This window comes from Talpa europaea, assembly GCF_964194135.1.
Source record: "Talpa europaea genome assembly, chromosome: 12".
In the NCBI taxonomy this organism is placed as follows: domain Eukaryota; kingdom Metazoa; phylum Chordata; class Mammalia; order Eulipotyphla; family Talpidae; genus Talpa; species Talpa europaea.
Window position 1 is genome coordinate 62992216 of NC_140079.1, and position 15973 is coordinate 63008188.

Consider the following 15973-nt stretch of genomic DNA (forward strand, 5'->3'; position numbering starts at 1 on the left):
TTCCAATATGCAGTTATTTTTCTGACACATGTGCTGTCTACACCAAGAAAAAAAAGAAAGAAAAGAGGGAGGGAGGAAAAGAAGGGGGGGGGGGGAGAAAGAGAAAGAGAGAAAGAGAGAGAAGAGAAAGAAAAGGAAAAAAAAGGACGAGAACTTAAAAGTTTTAAAGTCAAATAACATAAGATTTAATTTCAGTCCCATGCTTAAAAAGCTAGGAAGCACAAATTCATTTCTCAACTTCAAAGTTATGGCTGAGTGTCTGTTGCTAGGAACTGATCTGGAATGAACTGGCAGTTCTGGTTCTGTTCTTAACAACCCAAAGGGTATGTCACAAACACTTACATTACGGCAATACCTTTCTTAAAGAGGTGAAGAGGAAAGAGCACTCTCTGGGGAACCAAATAACTTTCAACTGATTCCAGCAGAAGGGGTGAGGCAGTAGTTGTCATGTGCTTTGCAGCTTTAAAAGTTTTCTAATTCTGCTACTAAGGCTTCAGAGGAAACATCTGGTAGTTAATATAGCCCATTGCCTGAATTTTTCCCATCCAGGCTACTACTAATTTAGCTCTCAGTAGTTTCTGAGAGACAAAACATGAATTAAACAAACATGTATAACAGGTTGGATTTACCTAACATCTCTGACCCCAGGGAAACATCAATCAAATGCGAAAAATTTGAGAATAGAAGCAATAAATTGAAAGGAATGGGGTGGGATCTTCTTTGTGAGAAAAAATTAATAGATAAGCTTAAAATAACAAGATCTAGGGAAAAAACCTGGATGTAGATGTGTGGGAAATATGACTGAGAAGTCAATTATTTTTCCATTATTCCCTGTTCACAGACTTTGGACTCCTTCAGGGTAACAGCTGTGCCTTACTCTCCTAATAACCTCAATTTCTAGATGAAGGTCTTATGCAGAATAGGCATTAAGTGTCTAAATAATGATTTCACAGTGATCTTGATTTCTATAGATACTTGTTAAAACTCTACCATAGAATACATTTTTTTGAATTTCATCATTCATTGACATTATTTGTATCCCTACTGGATGCAGATAAAATTCTTCAAGTTGATTCATATTTGCATATGTCCAAAGCAATGTCTGCTCAAAAAAAATTGATTAAATTCATAATACAGCTGATTTGCCTGGATATACTCAGATCCTCTTCCTCTCTAACCACACCATAGACATATGTCTAAATGCACACACAAAAGCATAACAGTAACTATGCTTTCAGAGAACTTCCCATTTATCATAAATGGATGTATCCCTATATATAAATTCAAACACACAGGTATTTTGTATAGGAGCAAGCCTATGTGTGTGTGACTATACATCATCTATAATAACTCATTTAAATTTGACTGGAGAATACATTGATTTGACTGTACATCTTCAAGGATCATAGATTGACATATCACACAGCTATTTTATCAAAGTATGGTTCGAGCTGTAAGAGGCCCTGGGGATGTAGAAAAGCACAGAGATTGATTATTCCTCACCCCAGTAGAGCCACCTCCCCCCATGCCTTGACAATTGCAGCAACCCAATGATGTCATATTTACTGTCTTACATCATAATTGTTGAAAACAGAGGTTAGCACCATCAAGGAGAGGTGTAATTAAAACAGTCCTTTTGACTGAAATCTCCTTTGCATTAAGATGTGCAACGTGAGCTCAATTTAAATTGGGAAGTGAGAAGATGACTGCATTAATAGCTGGTGGATGTGGACTCTATGGACCACAGTGGCCATTCGACAGTATCCCAAAGGCAGTCACAAGGTGAGAAAGGATTTCCTATGAAATTTTGAAGCAAATTAGGATTGAACTTTAGAAGCCACATATTTAGAAAATAAAAAATGTAATTCTTATACTTTTGTTATTTGTTACTGTGTATATAAAATCCAGAATGATTAATACTGCTAAAAGTTACAATGTTCAACACATGACTTTGCTATATTAAAACACTTCTATGGCTCTGCATACTTATAGAAAATATCCAAATGCCATACATTTTTATACTGGGATTTTTAATGATCTTCCAAATTTATTTTCACTGCTTTTTCACTCCAATTAAATTCTCTAAGGATCTTCAACTTCTTGCAGCTATCTAAATATATCAGGATGTTTCACTCTTGCAAGTTTTTGTATATGCTATCATCTTTCCCTAGACTCCTTATTATGCCCTATGCTGAGCAAATTTGTATTCATCTTTTCATCATTCATCTACTGTGAACCTCTAGCCCATGATAGAGCTGATTACTCCCTCCTTTGTACCAGCATCCCAGCTGTCTCACTATGACATGCATCAGTATAAAAACAATTATTGGTTTACATATCTAGTGTCTAGTTCATGTGTTCCTTGAAGGTTGTGATTATTTATTTTTTTAATAATTAAAGTTTATCGTGCACGTACTAAAATGACAGTTCTCAAAATGGGAGCTCTCAGACCAATATGAATGAAAATCAAGGGTCTATTGTTTAAAAGTAGTAAAAAAGCAGTAGCTTTTTACTCACCACAGTGATTAGTTACAATATTACAATTGTCTTAAATAGGGAATTGTCCAGAGTTAACTTCACTTCAACCTTGGGAAAACAGTTGAATTTTTGCTTATGGTTTTCAGGGGCAAAAACAAGAAATGATCCAAGAGAAGTTAGTTTCTCAAAATAAGCTAAATGAAGCTTTGTTTACATGATTAGTTTTATCTGGTTAGGGGATTTTCAAGACTGGTCTCTGCTTTTTATTTTTAAAGCAATATATATAGCAGAGGGAAGAACATGAATGCCTTCTAGGTAGGTGTTAAACTAAACAAGCTGCGCTAGCTTTGCAATTTCCTGTGAATATATGAATACTCAAAAAAAGTTAAATCACATATACAACCAAAGCCTAAGAAACTAAAATCTTGATATCCTAACAATTAGTAATATTATATTCCAAGTAGCATTTATGAAAAATAGGAGGAAAAATAGCAACTTGCAAAGTCTTCCAAGGTGTTCAATCATGAGGGAGATATGAATTGTCAGGTCTGAGAGGGAACAATACAGAAATATAAGTTTTTCTCTACATGTGCCAGCATCAGCATAAATAAAAGACCTGTTATTCAAATTACAAAATGAAGCTTCTCCCAACTCATAGTTGAGAAAAATTCCAGACCACCCAAAATTTACTCATACCCAGTGCAATACAGGCATAAGAGCAGAAATGTATTCACCATCATCCACCCTTTGAGGGTAGCAAAATCATAATATTTCTGGGAAAAGATTCCTTACCATATACCTATGGCCCATTCATCGTCTCTTACTTTTGCCTGTCAATAGTGCCTGCCACAAACAAATCTTGAAAGATTTAGGACAGCTGATAAAAAAGTAAAATTCTTGAGATTGTAAAAAAAAAAAAAACTCTTTTTCTATCTGCTGGAATAATATGGTCAGGATATACAGTTTCAAATCTAGCATCAAACTGATCTTAAGTAGGGTGATCATTTTCAGTTGACCACAATATTTAGAAAAATCAAAATACTTTTTGAAAATACATCTGAAAAGATTGCCCTGAAGTATTTAGGCTTTCATATCTGTTGTAAATATTTTCAATATTTGTTAATAAATCCAGTAGTGCCTGCATGTCTGTCTCTGCTGTTTCAAACAGAAGCTTTTTTAGTGTGGACACAAGTACTGAGAATTTTACTTTGTTTTCATTCAGTTTTTTTTTATTTTATTTAAATTTTTTTATTGAAATACCATTGGTTTTCACCGTTGTTAGTATTTTGGAAGTGTATGATCTCCCCCTTCAGGTGTAGTCACTGAAAGAATACATTTTGTCTTACTTTTTGGATAAATTCAAAACACATTTATTGATCTTCTTTATATCAGGAACATCACGATTTCTTCTTTAAATTTTTTTTTTTATTTAAAAACTAATCCTTGAAAGCTGATTATAGAACTGAGGAATCTAGCAAGAGATGGAGTTGAAGGGGTGGGGGCGGAACATAATGGACTAGGAGGACAGGGGTGCTTTAGTGAGGGTGCACTATGGTGATAACACATGAAGGGGGGCCCTCTACTCCCAAAATACAATGATATAAATCATCATTCAGTTTTTCTTAAACTTTTCTTTAATCTGTAACTTGAAAAGAGTGAATTCTTTCTTTTTGCTAAGAAAACTTAAATTGTTCAAAATCAGAGGCCCTGTTGTGCTTCTCACATAGGAGTTTCCCTGTCTGTCCTTTGCTCCACGTGGTGGAAAGCTGCTTGCCAGTGTCAGTCATGTGACATTATCAAGTGTTCCTTTTCATGTTCCTGGGAGGGAAGTGGTGGAGCACACAGGACAGGAGAGGGGAGATATTATGTAGATCTTTCTACCATTGGTGGATGCTGGAGAAACAGAAATTGTGCCCACAGTCAAGAGTCACTGGACCCATCCTTAATCCAGGCAGATGGGGCAGCTGGTCACTACCTGGAGATGCCAGGAGGCTGAAAAGTCCATGGTGCAGAAGGATGTTTACCTAAGAAACTCACTTAGAAAGGTCTGGTTCTCTAGCAACTGGGAAAAGTGAGAAGCCAATGGCTCTTTGGCCCTCACTCTCCTTGGTCAGCAGCACCAACCTATGCTTCTGCTTCATTACCTTCAATCCAAGAGAAGATTCCATGAGGAACCACAGTACACACCACACTGACATGTTCCTGGCACCCTCCCCACTTGCCTCTGTTGACACATCTCTGACATCCTATTGGTCAGGAAAGGGTATACTGTTGTTCGCTTGATGGTAGAAGAAAGAGGCCATGAGGAAGGAATGCAGGTGGCCTCTATAAGTTGAAAAAGGCAAGGGCATGCATTCTTTTCTAGAGTCTCCACAAAGGATTAAGGCTCAGCTGACAGTTTTGATTTTAGCTCAGTGAGACTCATTGCAGACTTTGACCTACAACACTGTAAGATAATGCATTTGTAGTGTTTTAAGTCACAAAGTTTGCAGTAATTTGTTACTGTAGTGACAAATACAAGTATATAGTATATCTCATTATGTAATAAATTTTCATTTCCTTGATTGCTAATGAAGTTATTATAATAGGATAATTGACTAGCCACATATTACCAATTGTGAATTATTTAAACAAATCTCTTGTTCATTTTTAATTAGGCTACTTAGGTATTTACTATTGAGTTTTAATTATTCTTTTGACATCTGGAATACAATTGTTTAGTCAAATATATTTATGGCAAATATTTTCAATCTATGACTTATCTTTCATGTTATTAATGGTGTCTTTCAAAGAAAACTTAAATTTAGGAGACATCAAGTCAATTTTTTTTGATGGTTAGTTTTTTGTGTAAGAAATATTTGCCAACCCATAGGACTTAAATATTTTTCTGTTTCTGGAAGTTTCGTGTCTTATGTTTGTATTTATTATTCTCATTCATTAATTTTTATATATGGTATAAAGAAATAATTGAGACCACTTTATTTTCCACATGTATATTCAGTTGTTCCATTGCCTTGTGTTAAAAGGCTATATTTGTCCTAGTGAATTAACCTGGCTCCTTTTATCAAAAATTAATTAGAGCAATTTTCAGTTAAAGACCATGATGGAGAAAAGACAGTTATTATCACCACCAATTACAGTTAAGAGCTAAAATTCCTGGATTTATATATATATAAATTTATATATATATATATAAATATGTGTGTGTGTATATACCATGTGTGTGTATATATACTGTGTGTGTGTATATATACATATACATATATATGTATACACACACACACTTAACGGTGAAGAGAAGGCAAAGAAGCCCAAAGAATGATTAATAAATTCTCTGGGTTTTCTTTTTACCTAATATATTTCCTGCTGGGTGCTAAAGCCAGCAATTCAGAAAAATAAACAAAAGTAGAAAGCACAAAGAAAAGCCTTCCCCAGCTAGAAAAAAAGTGAGAGAGAAAAGGTAAGGAAACAAATTTTTTAAGCATTAACTTCCTTACTCCATTCAAACATTATGGAAACACCATGGTACCATTCTCAGTCCATCAGTAAAAGCAAAGTGAAAAAAAGACTGAATTTCCACTCTTGCCCAATTATGACATTATTCCCCATTAGAGTTTTTGCAACCATACAGTATAAATAAACCTACCATCACAGTGTCAGTGGAGGCCACCTGGGGAGCAATAGTGAGACCTGCCTGCTCCCTGGGTATGATAGGAAACTGAGTAGCCCAGACCCTCAATACCACATACCAGTAGCAAGACCCAGCCTCTCTTTCCAGAGTGGTGTGATGCCAGAGGATGTCTCCTAAAGCAGATTTAAATAAGACCCAGGGCCTCATAATGAAATACCCCAAACTCATGCATTATACCAACAATGAGGAGAATTTCAACTTGAAACAAGCAATGCTATTACTAAGATGACACAAATATGGGAATTATTTGACAAATATTTTAAAGCATCCATCACAAAGATGCTTCACTAAGAATTTATGAATATGCTTGAGTCTCAGTAAATAGTAAAAAAGAACCTAATAGAAACCTCAGAACTGTAAACTATATTAATCCAAATATTTAAAAACCTCAGTGGATGGGATCAATAGCAGAATGGAGAAAAGAATCTGAATTTGAAGAAACAGAAATTACCCAACATGAATAAAAGAGAGAAAAAATACTGAATAGAAATAAAAACACCTCACAAATCTGTGGAATTATAGCAAACAGACTAACACTGATGACAAGAGAGGAGAAAGAGTGAAACTAAAAATGTATTAAAGGAAATAATTATTAAAAACATTGCTAAATTTGAAGTCAGGTATCTTTTCATAATTTGCTTGTTTGTCTCTTGCTATTCTGATTCCCTCTTTTTTTCCGACTTGGTTATTTGTCTTTAACTTTTTGATTCATAGGACACCTTAAAATAGAATTTAATTTAATCCTTGTTCATTTTTATGTGATGTAAATAAGCTATATAATTGACCTTTTCACTTTCTGGTATCTTGGTAATCAGAAGTTATCAATGTTAATGTAATGAATTTATCAATATTTTTAGAGCTTTCTGTATCTTATTGTAAAATGTGTCCTTAACTGACAATTATAAAACAATTTATATTTGCTTCTAAATGTTTTTTAATGTTTTGTTTTTCACATTTAAGTATTTATTCAGTGTGAAATTAGTTTTTGCAAATAGCATGAGGCAGGGATCCAATTTAATTTGTTACATGTGCCTCACCAATTGTCTCAAATTCATTTATTGAAAATATATTTTTATAGCTCTGAAAATTCAATTTTGTCATATTTCAAGTTTACATATATCCATGAGTCTGGTTCTCTCTTTGGCTTCAGTTGGTTTCTATTCCTGTGCCAGTACTAGACCTTGTAATTCTTATTCTGGCATTATTCTGGCTATCCAATTGGGTATATTTCCCACTCTTTGGGATCATTTCCTTTATTTAGTACTAGATGTGAAATCTAATAACTTAGTTATATTCAAGTTAATTTTTGGCAAAAATAATTAATATGGTTTCTGTGTGCTTCCAACTGTATATACTATCAGGTACTCCCACTTCTAATGGCGCTAAATTTGCTTTTTTTGTATAAATCACTGACAGTAACATCTTCCTATTGTAAGGTAACATTTTCTCCTTTAGTATCATTACGTAATCTGTGGGGCGGAACTCCCCACATTTTAAACTATTTCATAAAAACTATTTCCATTACTAGCAGGTATTTCCTGTAAGAAGAGCTTTCCCTTCAAGAGTAGGTAAATTATAGTTTTTCTAAAAGAACAGAATTAAATGCTTAATTCTTTTAACGACCAATTTTCAGAGTAAGAATTGTAGTTCTTTGCCTACAATGAAAATGAGGTTTTGGCTTCTGTTTTTCTGTTTTTGAGTATCATTATGGACTCCTGGGTTGTTATTAATGTGTTAAACCAACCACAGTAATTATTCCTTTTGATGGAAATTGTCTCAAAATTAACCAGTGTGTTTTGGACACAGTCCCATTAGTCTTTAAGCATTTCTTTACTTTCAAGCATAACATGCCCAACCTTAACTTTTACTTTTCCTGCTGCAGACTGACCGCTTCTCCAGTTCAGTCCCAGTTTGTCTTCTCAATGCTCTAGCTTTTTCCTTTTCAGGACGCTTTCTCCCTTTCTGCTTCAGCGTAAACAAACACCTTGAGTTAGGGTTAATTAATGGAGGAGTTTCCAGTAGCTGTTTTTGTGTGAAAAATAAATAAATAAACAAACAAACAAATAAATAAATAAGCAATCTAGATGTAGGACACCCAAGTGGAAGAGTCAGATTTACCACTTTAAAAGTTGACACTAATTTTATTCCTTTTGTACAAAGAAATTGTTCATAAGTTAAAATTTTTCAGTGTAATCAGTGCAATTCCTTTTCACAATGCCTCCCGAACACAATCTCATTTTACAAATTATTAGCTGAGGACAGGACAGCTCTACAGCATTTCTTAATGAAAAGGTTTACAGGTTCCCTTTCCCTCTTTTTAAGCTAAAACTTGAAATTGCAATTGACCTAACTGGGAAAACCCTTTCAATTCCCAGCCTCCAGGGGGCGGTGACCAAAGACAGTCTTTAAACCTGCGTGCCCATATCTGCGGCAAAACCTTCACCAGGGCGCGTCAGATTAGTTCCAGGGACCAGCAGTTCATACTGAGCCTGCGCACGCGGAACGGCGCCCGAGCGCATGCGTCTTGATGTGGCGCTGTGGGCAGGCCTGGGCCGTGCGGGTGTTTTGGAAGCTGTGGGAGGAGCCGCCGGCCTCACCGTGGTAACCACCGCGCCTCCGCCGCCCCGCCTTGCAGGCCTCTGGACTGTCATCGCCTTTGGGTGTGGGGTACTTTGACTACTGTCCCCGGAAATAGCCCCGCCGGCTTCTCTCGGCTACCCCCCCATCCTCCCCACGCCGCCTTCGCCGCCGCCATGCAAGGGGAGGACGCCAGATACCTCAAAAGGTGACGACTCCCCAAGTCTCGATCCTGTCTTCCCAGAGGGGTCCTGAAGCGGTTCTTGTGTGTTCTCGGGTTGGCGGTGGGGTGTCACTGGGCAAAGCCAGGGGCTTGGCAGAGGGATGCAAGGCAGGGGAGGTCACGGAAAGATGGTTGTGGGGGAAAAAGAGGGAAGGGCCCTTTGGGGGTGGGAGATTCTCCAGGCTCAGAACCAGATCCGGGGCCCTGAGTGCATTGACGCTCCTTTCCTTGCCACCTTACATTGTTCAGGGGAGAGGGGACCGCGCCTTCCCCTCCCCCCTCCCCAGCTCCACCCCTACTCTTCAATTTCCCCTAAGAATAAACCTAGGGCCTGAGAATGAAGCGTCCCGGCACCTCTCTTGTCTCCGGTTTGGGGGTTCAGTGCCATAGGGTTTTAAAATGATAAAGGGGAAAAGAAGTGTGGTGACTTTTCCTTTATGGGAGACTGGACTGATAATGCTTGCCAGCCTGTTTCTGCTTCTCACTCATCCATTTCATCCATTTGACTTGCCATAATTTTGTGGGAGTTTCTTAATTATCACGAGGTTTGTTCAGCAGTTTGATATGGAGCAAGCCGTAATTTCTTTAGTTTAAAAATACTTGTATCATTATTCTTTTAAAAAATTGTAATCTGTTGGTATTATTTACTTGACTCTGTCAAAGATAAAGATCACTCGTGATTTAAAGGACACCTCTTGCTGAACCAAGTGTGATACAATAGAAAAAAAAATCTTAACTAGGACTCTCCATTTTTACTTTGGTGTCTATGATACTGATACTGTAAATATCTTGGAAAGTCACATGTATTCTTTTGGGCACAGTTTCCATGCCTGATTATGGAGCAAAATATTACCTTATGAGACATATGAAGGCCTGTGTTGAAAATATATCTGAAACTATCAAATAACCAGGCTTTATATAAAATTTTTAAAAGGAATATCTAATCATCACAAGTATTTAGTCATTATTTTCTCACTGAATTTTGCCCACATTTATCTTTTAAAATAGCTCAATTGAAAATTTTGTGACAGAAAATAGTAAAAGAATCTTTTTCAACTCTAAATTCGAGATTGTTCTAAAGTGTCACTATTACAGTATTACCTTTTCATGTAAATTAATTATGTCAGAAAAGAGAGTTTTTCTTTCTTTCAAGAACCCCGATGACTTGTAATTCTCAACCTATTGCTACTTTTAATGTCTTACTACCTAGAGTTCAAAAAATCATGAGTCACAGTAATGTTTAAAGTAAAATAAAGTCAAAATCTAGGAAAGCTGAAATACACATTTCTCAGTGTTGTCTAATTTGGGCTATATAAAAAGTTTGTATTGCTTACTTTCAGATTAGAAATAAGCAGCTGAGATACACTCATACAAGCCTGATGGTTTATGATGTCTGACAGAACCCTCCATTTTACTTAATGGTTCTTTGATAATAATTACATATGTTCCTTTTTCATTATCTTTACTTGTATATTTTGTTTTTAACAATACAGCAGTATGTTTTCAATATAACTTTCATTTCAGTGGTTTCATTAGAACTCTCACTGAAGAAGCTATAGTTTCTTTATGTGGACATGTGTAACACTTGTAAATATTTGTGTGTGTGATAGATTATAGAATCAGAAATCCATTTCATATTTTATTCTGCTACCAGTTAGTGTTTTGATTCAATAGCATGTAATAAGTGCTTACCAAAAATAATGCCTAGCATTTTTCTGGTCACAGGGGAAATGATTAAATACAATTCATATGCTGAATGAGATACACACAGGTATTGGTTACATCCAGTGATTTCCCCCCCCCCTTAAATATCCCTAATGATTTTCCATTGCTCTTTTCATCTTCATAGCTCTGTTCTTCCACCTTCAACAATCCCATACTTTTGCCTTACAGAAATAATTTACTCAGATCCATATGTGTTTAATTGCCCTTCCCATTATCTAGAATCTACCCTTTTCCTCACTCAGATAACTCATCTTCCTGTTTTAGCACAAGTGGCACTTTTTTTCCAGAAAGCCTTTCCTAAGCCACCCATTCCCATCTCTAAATCCAGATCAGATATACCTACTAGATTTCCTGACACCCAATACCTTGTCTTTTCCCAGTCTTATACTTTATTTTTATTGTATTCCCTAGTGGCCTTTAACCTTCAAAAGGATGAGATATATCTTACTTTCCATTATTTCCCCAAAACAGTGCCTGGGTATTCGCCAGATTTTTACTCTATTTTTAAATGGATTAATAATTCATTGTTTGGATATGTCTATTTTGTTTATCTGTTTATCTGTTGATGAACATTTAACATGTTTTCATCTGTTGGGTTGTAGATAAACCTGCTAATGAATATCCTGCATTAGTTTGTTTGAACACATGTTTTTACACTTATTTTAGGTGTTGTTCCTGGGTCATATGCTAATTTTGTGTTTAACTAATGAGGAACTGCCAAATTTTTCCACAGGAACTGCAGGGCTTTAAAATCCCACTAGCAGTTTATGCGCATATATATATATGTGTGTGTGTGTGTGTGTGTGTGTGTGTGTATATATATATATATATCTTCCCTGATACTTGTTCTTTTCATTTTTAAAATTATGGCTGTTGAATGAGTGTGAATGATACCTTATTGTGGTTTTGATTTATATTTCCCTGATTAGTAGTTATAATGAATATTTTATCATACTCAGATTGTGTTTTATTCTTTTCGTAGAGAATTTTTAAAATTTTGATGAAGTCCAACTTATCTTTTCTTTAATTGGTTTCAGTGTCATTTAAAAGCCATTGCCTGGAAGAGCAAAAATGTAACCCTCCCCAAAATTAAAAATAAATCATTGCCAAATCCAATTCATTAAGATTTTTACCTATATTTTTTTCTATAAATTTTGTAATTCAAGCTCTTAAGGTCTATTAAGGTCTGGTGTAAGTCCGTTCAGAATTTGTTTCTTTTGAGCTGGTTATGGGTGTTCATATGTCTTTGATCCAATTTGAGTTAATTATGTGCTGTGAAGTAAGGGTCCAGTTTCATTCTTTAACACGTGGATATTCAGTTGTCCTAGCACCATTTATTAAAGAGATTGTTCTTTTCCCCATAAAAGGTGTTGTAATTCTTGTTGAAAATCAGTTGACTCTAGATGACTCCTGAACTCTCAGTTCTGTTTTGTAGACCTACATTCTGTCTGGGTGCAAGTACCTCACAGTTATGATTACTGTACCTTTGTAGTATATTTGATACTGGAAAGTGTGAGTCTTCCAAATTTGTTTTCTTTCTTTTTTTTTTTTTTTTTCTAAGAGATTTTTGGCTATTCAGGCTCACTTATGTTTCCATGTGAATTTTTGGATCATTTTCCATTTCTGGAAAAAAAAAAACTTGGATTTTTGATAAGGATCATAATTAATCTATAACTCACTTTGGAGAATATTTCCATTGTAACAATATTATAGATTTCTTCATTCTATTTCTTTCTCTGCCATTTACTCTTAGAATTACCTTTAAGTTTGTGGATTCCTTCTTCTGTGTTCTCAAATATATTGTTGAACTATAGTGATCTTTTTCTTTCAGTTATTGTACTTTTCAGATGACATTTTTATTTGGTTTCTTTTTGTAATTTCTACCTTTTTCTTTTATAATCTCTATTTTGTTGAGCATTATTTTCCTTTAGCTCTTTGTCCATGGTTTTCTTTAGCTCTTTGAGAATATTTTAGATGGTTAATTTAATTACTTTAAATTTATTTAATTATAGTGTAATAAGTCCACTGTCTCTGCTGCACCAGTACGTTTATGCTTGCTTTTCCCCTGTGCCCAGGTAATGCTTTGTTTTCTGTATGTGTTCCTACTTTTCACTGTCTTCCAGCATTTCAGTAGATTGATTCTCATAGGTTTTCAATGTTTTGGGGGAGTACTTTTAAGGAAGTGTTTCAATGTTTCTAAGGAAAACCTCTGTGGTCCCTATTATGCCATCACTGACATCACAGCCATTATCTTTTGATACATTATTTCTACGTCCATCCTCTCCTCTTTCTGGGACTTCAGTTAAATGCATTTACCTTACTCAGTGTGTATCCCTGTATTGCAACCACTTTTTAGTGTTTTCCATCCTTTTGTGTCTGCTTTATTTGGGGATTTTCTTGTGATTTATTTTTCTTATAATAAATTCTCTCTTTAGCTATATCTAATCTGCTACTACTAGTCCATTCATTTCTTAATGTTGGTTATTGTATTTTTTAACTTTGGAAACTAAAAAAATAAAATTTCCTATTCCTTAACAAAATTGCTTATTTGAGGACATCAGAATATACTTCAGAAGTTAGTACTTAAAAACACTATACACAGTTATGATAAGTGGTTTTGGAAAGTGTCTTTTATATCATTCTGTGAAGTATGACCTCTCAATGGGATAAAAAAGAACAGTTTTTCTAAATCGATTAGCACAATTTTGGTTTGCGTTTTTTGTGCATATAAAAAACACAAAGTGAAAAAGAGATGTTATTGTGGAAGCCCCATTAACAAAAGAAATTCAAACAAGCTAGGATATTTTACCAACCAAAATAGAATTTGACACCATGGTTTTCAATTTTAAAATATTTATATCATTCATATAAAGTTACTGTATTACAGGGCCTCCCCTGGTGGCACAGCGGTTGAGCGCTGAGCTGCGAAGCTGCCCGCAGCCTCTGCAGTGCCTGTTCTATCCCCAGCCACCAGTGAGGGTCCCACATGGCGCGCAGACCTCTCCTGCCACCCACTGCTCCTCTCAGCAGTGTATTTAGTCAGTCTGCCTGTTCTGTTCCCTACACTGGCGAATTCTCTCGCCTTCCCGCGCTTCTGGCTGTACCCAGTGCTTGTATAAATAAAGAAATAAATCTTAAAAAAAAAAAAGTTACTGTATTACAAATACAAGTTCTTTAAGGTACTACTTATAAATCAATCAAGTATCCTACAAAAATGTTTTGAATATTTTGTAAATGAGTCCTGTAAAGTGTGTTGATGATCAATTAGTTATAAAGAATCAAGGTGTTCAGCAAATAGAATATTTTGGAATTTGAGTGTTTGAAGTTCCAAAGGCAATGAATTCTCTTAGATAAAGTCATTAAATGTTTTAAAAGTATGTTACTTAACCACATGTATAATATGTACTTAGTTTGTAATACATTTATTTATTTATTAAGTGGTAGTGCCAAAGAGGTTTAAGGTGAACCTCTCCCACAGCTCCCATGTTGATATATATAGTTAATGCTTTTGTCAATCTTTTATAAGTGTAGTTTATTCAGATAAGACTATTCAAGTGTAGTTTCAGTAAACTACCAGACTGATAACCCATAAGCCACTCCTATAAAGAACCTCTATGAAAACAACCAAAGTCCCCATTGATGGATGAATAAAGAAAATGAAATACAGGTCAGCTATTAAAAAAGATGAAATATTGACATTTATGATATTGATGTACCTAGAAGGTATCACACTAAGTGTAATAAGTACAATGGAGAAAGGCAAATATTGTATGCTTTTACTCATCTGTGAAAGATAAATGGACAAACCAAAGCAAAAATAAAACTCTTAGCTCACAATAACAAAATGGTGCTTACCAGGAGGGGAAAAGGGAAAGAGGATCAATTTTATGGTGATGGATGGAAACTAGACTTTTAGTGGTCATCACAATGTAGTAGATATAAGTATCAGGTTACACCTGAAACCTGTATAATGTTTTAAACCAATCTTCAATAAAAATAAAATTAATTAAAAGAAATTCCAGAGCTGCCACTCTCTGGTTGTGTATTATTTATATAGAGATAGAAAAATATCGGTGTGTGTATGTGCTAAGTAGTTTCTTGCAGGTTTTTAAGTTTAGTGTATTTTTTTTTTTGCTAATTTTTATTTTCTATTTTTCTTACATTAAACATAAATTCTTTTTTGGCAAAGAAATAAAATTATTTACTCCTTTTAAAAACACATATACAAAAAAGGCAAATAAAAGCTATAAAGGTAATGGTGAGGTTCTTTGAACTATTTGACTCATTTGGATATAGGCAAGATCCCCTCAGAGGGCAGCATTATGCTTTACCCCACATATGGGGTATAAATGGAAAACCCATTCTGAAAGTGATGGTATGAGGCTCCTCTTAGGATTTGCACTTATAGTCTATCCTTATAATACTCTTCACTTAACTGTATACAATTGGCCCTCCTTATATTTAAAGTTCAGTACTTAGATTGTTCTCTATTTCATCTGAAGCAAATCACCAGTTTGCTTTATAAAGAAAATTTCTGGGCCTCTCTGGTGGTCTAAAGGTTAAGTCTCAGTGCTACCACCTTGCTGGCCCTCCTAGGCAGCCTGAGCTCATCCTCAGCCAGGGAGCTAACCCACATGGCATAGCAGACCTCTCCTATCTTCCCTTCTGCTCCCCTCAGCAGTGTATTTCAGTAGATCTACCTGTTCTGCTCCCCACTCTGTCTCTGGTGAATCCTCTTGCCTGCCCCCACCTTTGAGCTACACTCCAGTTCTTCTATGCAAAAATAAATAAACTCTTTTTTTAAAAAAGATAATTTCTGTTAGGCTGTATTACATCTGCTTTACAGTTCTTACTTTTAGTTCTTTTGATTTCTGTAATTTCTCTTTTGACTGCTAGCCTGAACTTGTGGCCATTTGTTTTGCCTTTTAGAATCTGTACCATCTTATTTATAATACATGTGTATGTATATCTGATTTCTTAATTCCCTAATTTTTACTGGCCTACTAGTTTCTTTTTTTTTTTAAGATTTATTTATTTATTTATTAGTTTGTTTGTTTGTTTGTTTGTTTATATAAGCACTGGGTACAGTCAGAAGCGCGGGAGGGTGAGAGAATTCACCAGAGCCAGAAAGGAGAGCAGAACAGGAAGACCAACAAGTACACTGCTGAGGGGAGCAGCGGGCGGCAGGAGAGATCTGCTAGCCATGTAGGATCCTCGCCCAGCAGCCAGGGATCAAACCAGTGCTGCAGAGGCTGCAGGCAGCTTCTCAACCCAGCGCT

At 35.5% G+C, this 15973-nt stretch overlaps 1 protein-coding gene across 4 annotated transcripts in view; it reads left to right on the forward strand.

The window, feature by feature from the left end:
• Positions 1 to 1702: 1702 nt before the first annotated feature.
• KIFAP3 (kinesin associated protein 3) overlaps positions 1703 to 15973 on the forward strand; it is a gene marked incomplete at both ends in the record, with an annotated part of 134458 nt that continues 120187 nt past the window's right edge. For 3 of the 4 annotated variants that reach the window (XM_084250610.1, XM_084250612.1, XM_084250611.1), the window contains one exon: positions 8923 to 8954. In XM_084250610.1, the coding sequence (XP_084106736.1) occupies positions 8923 to 8954 (32 nt within the window). Of the gene's footprint in view, positions 1783 to 8922; positions 8955 to 15973 lie in introns of those variants that run through there. The other variant, XM_084250609.1, reaches the window with a different exon arrangement.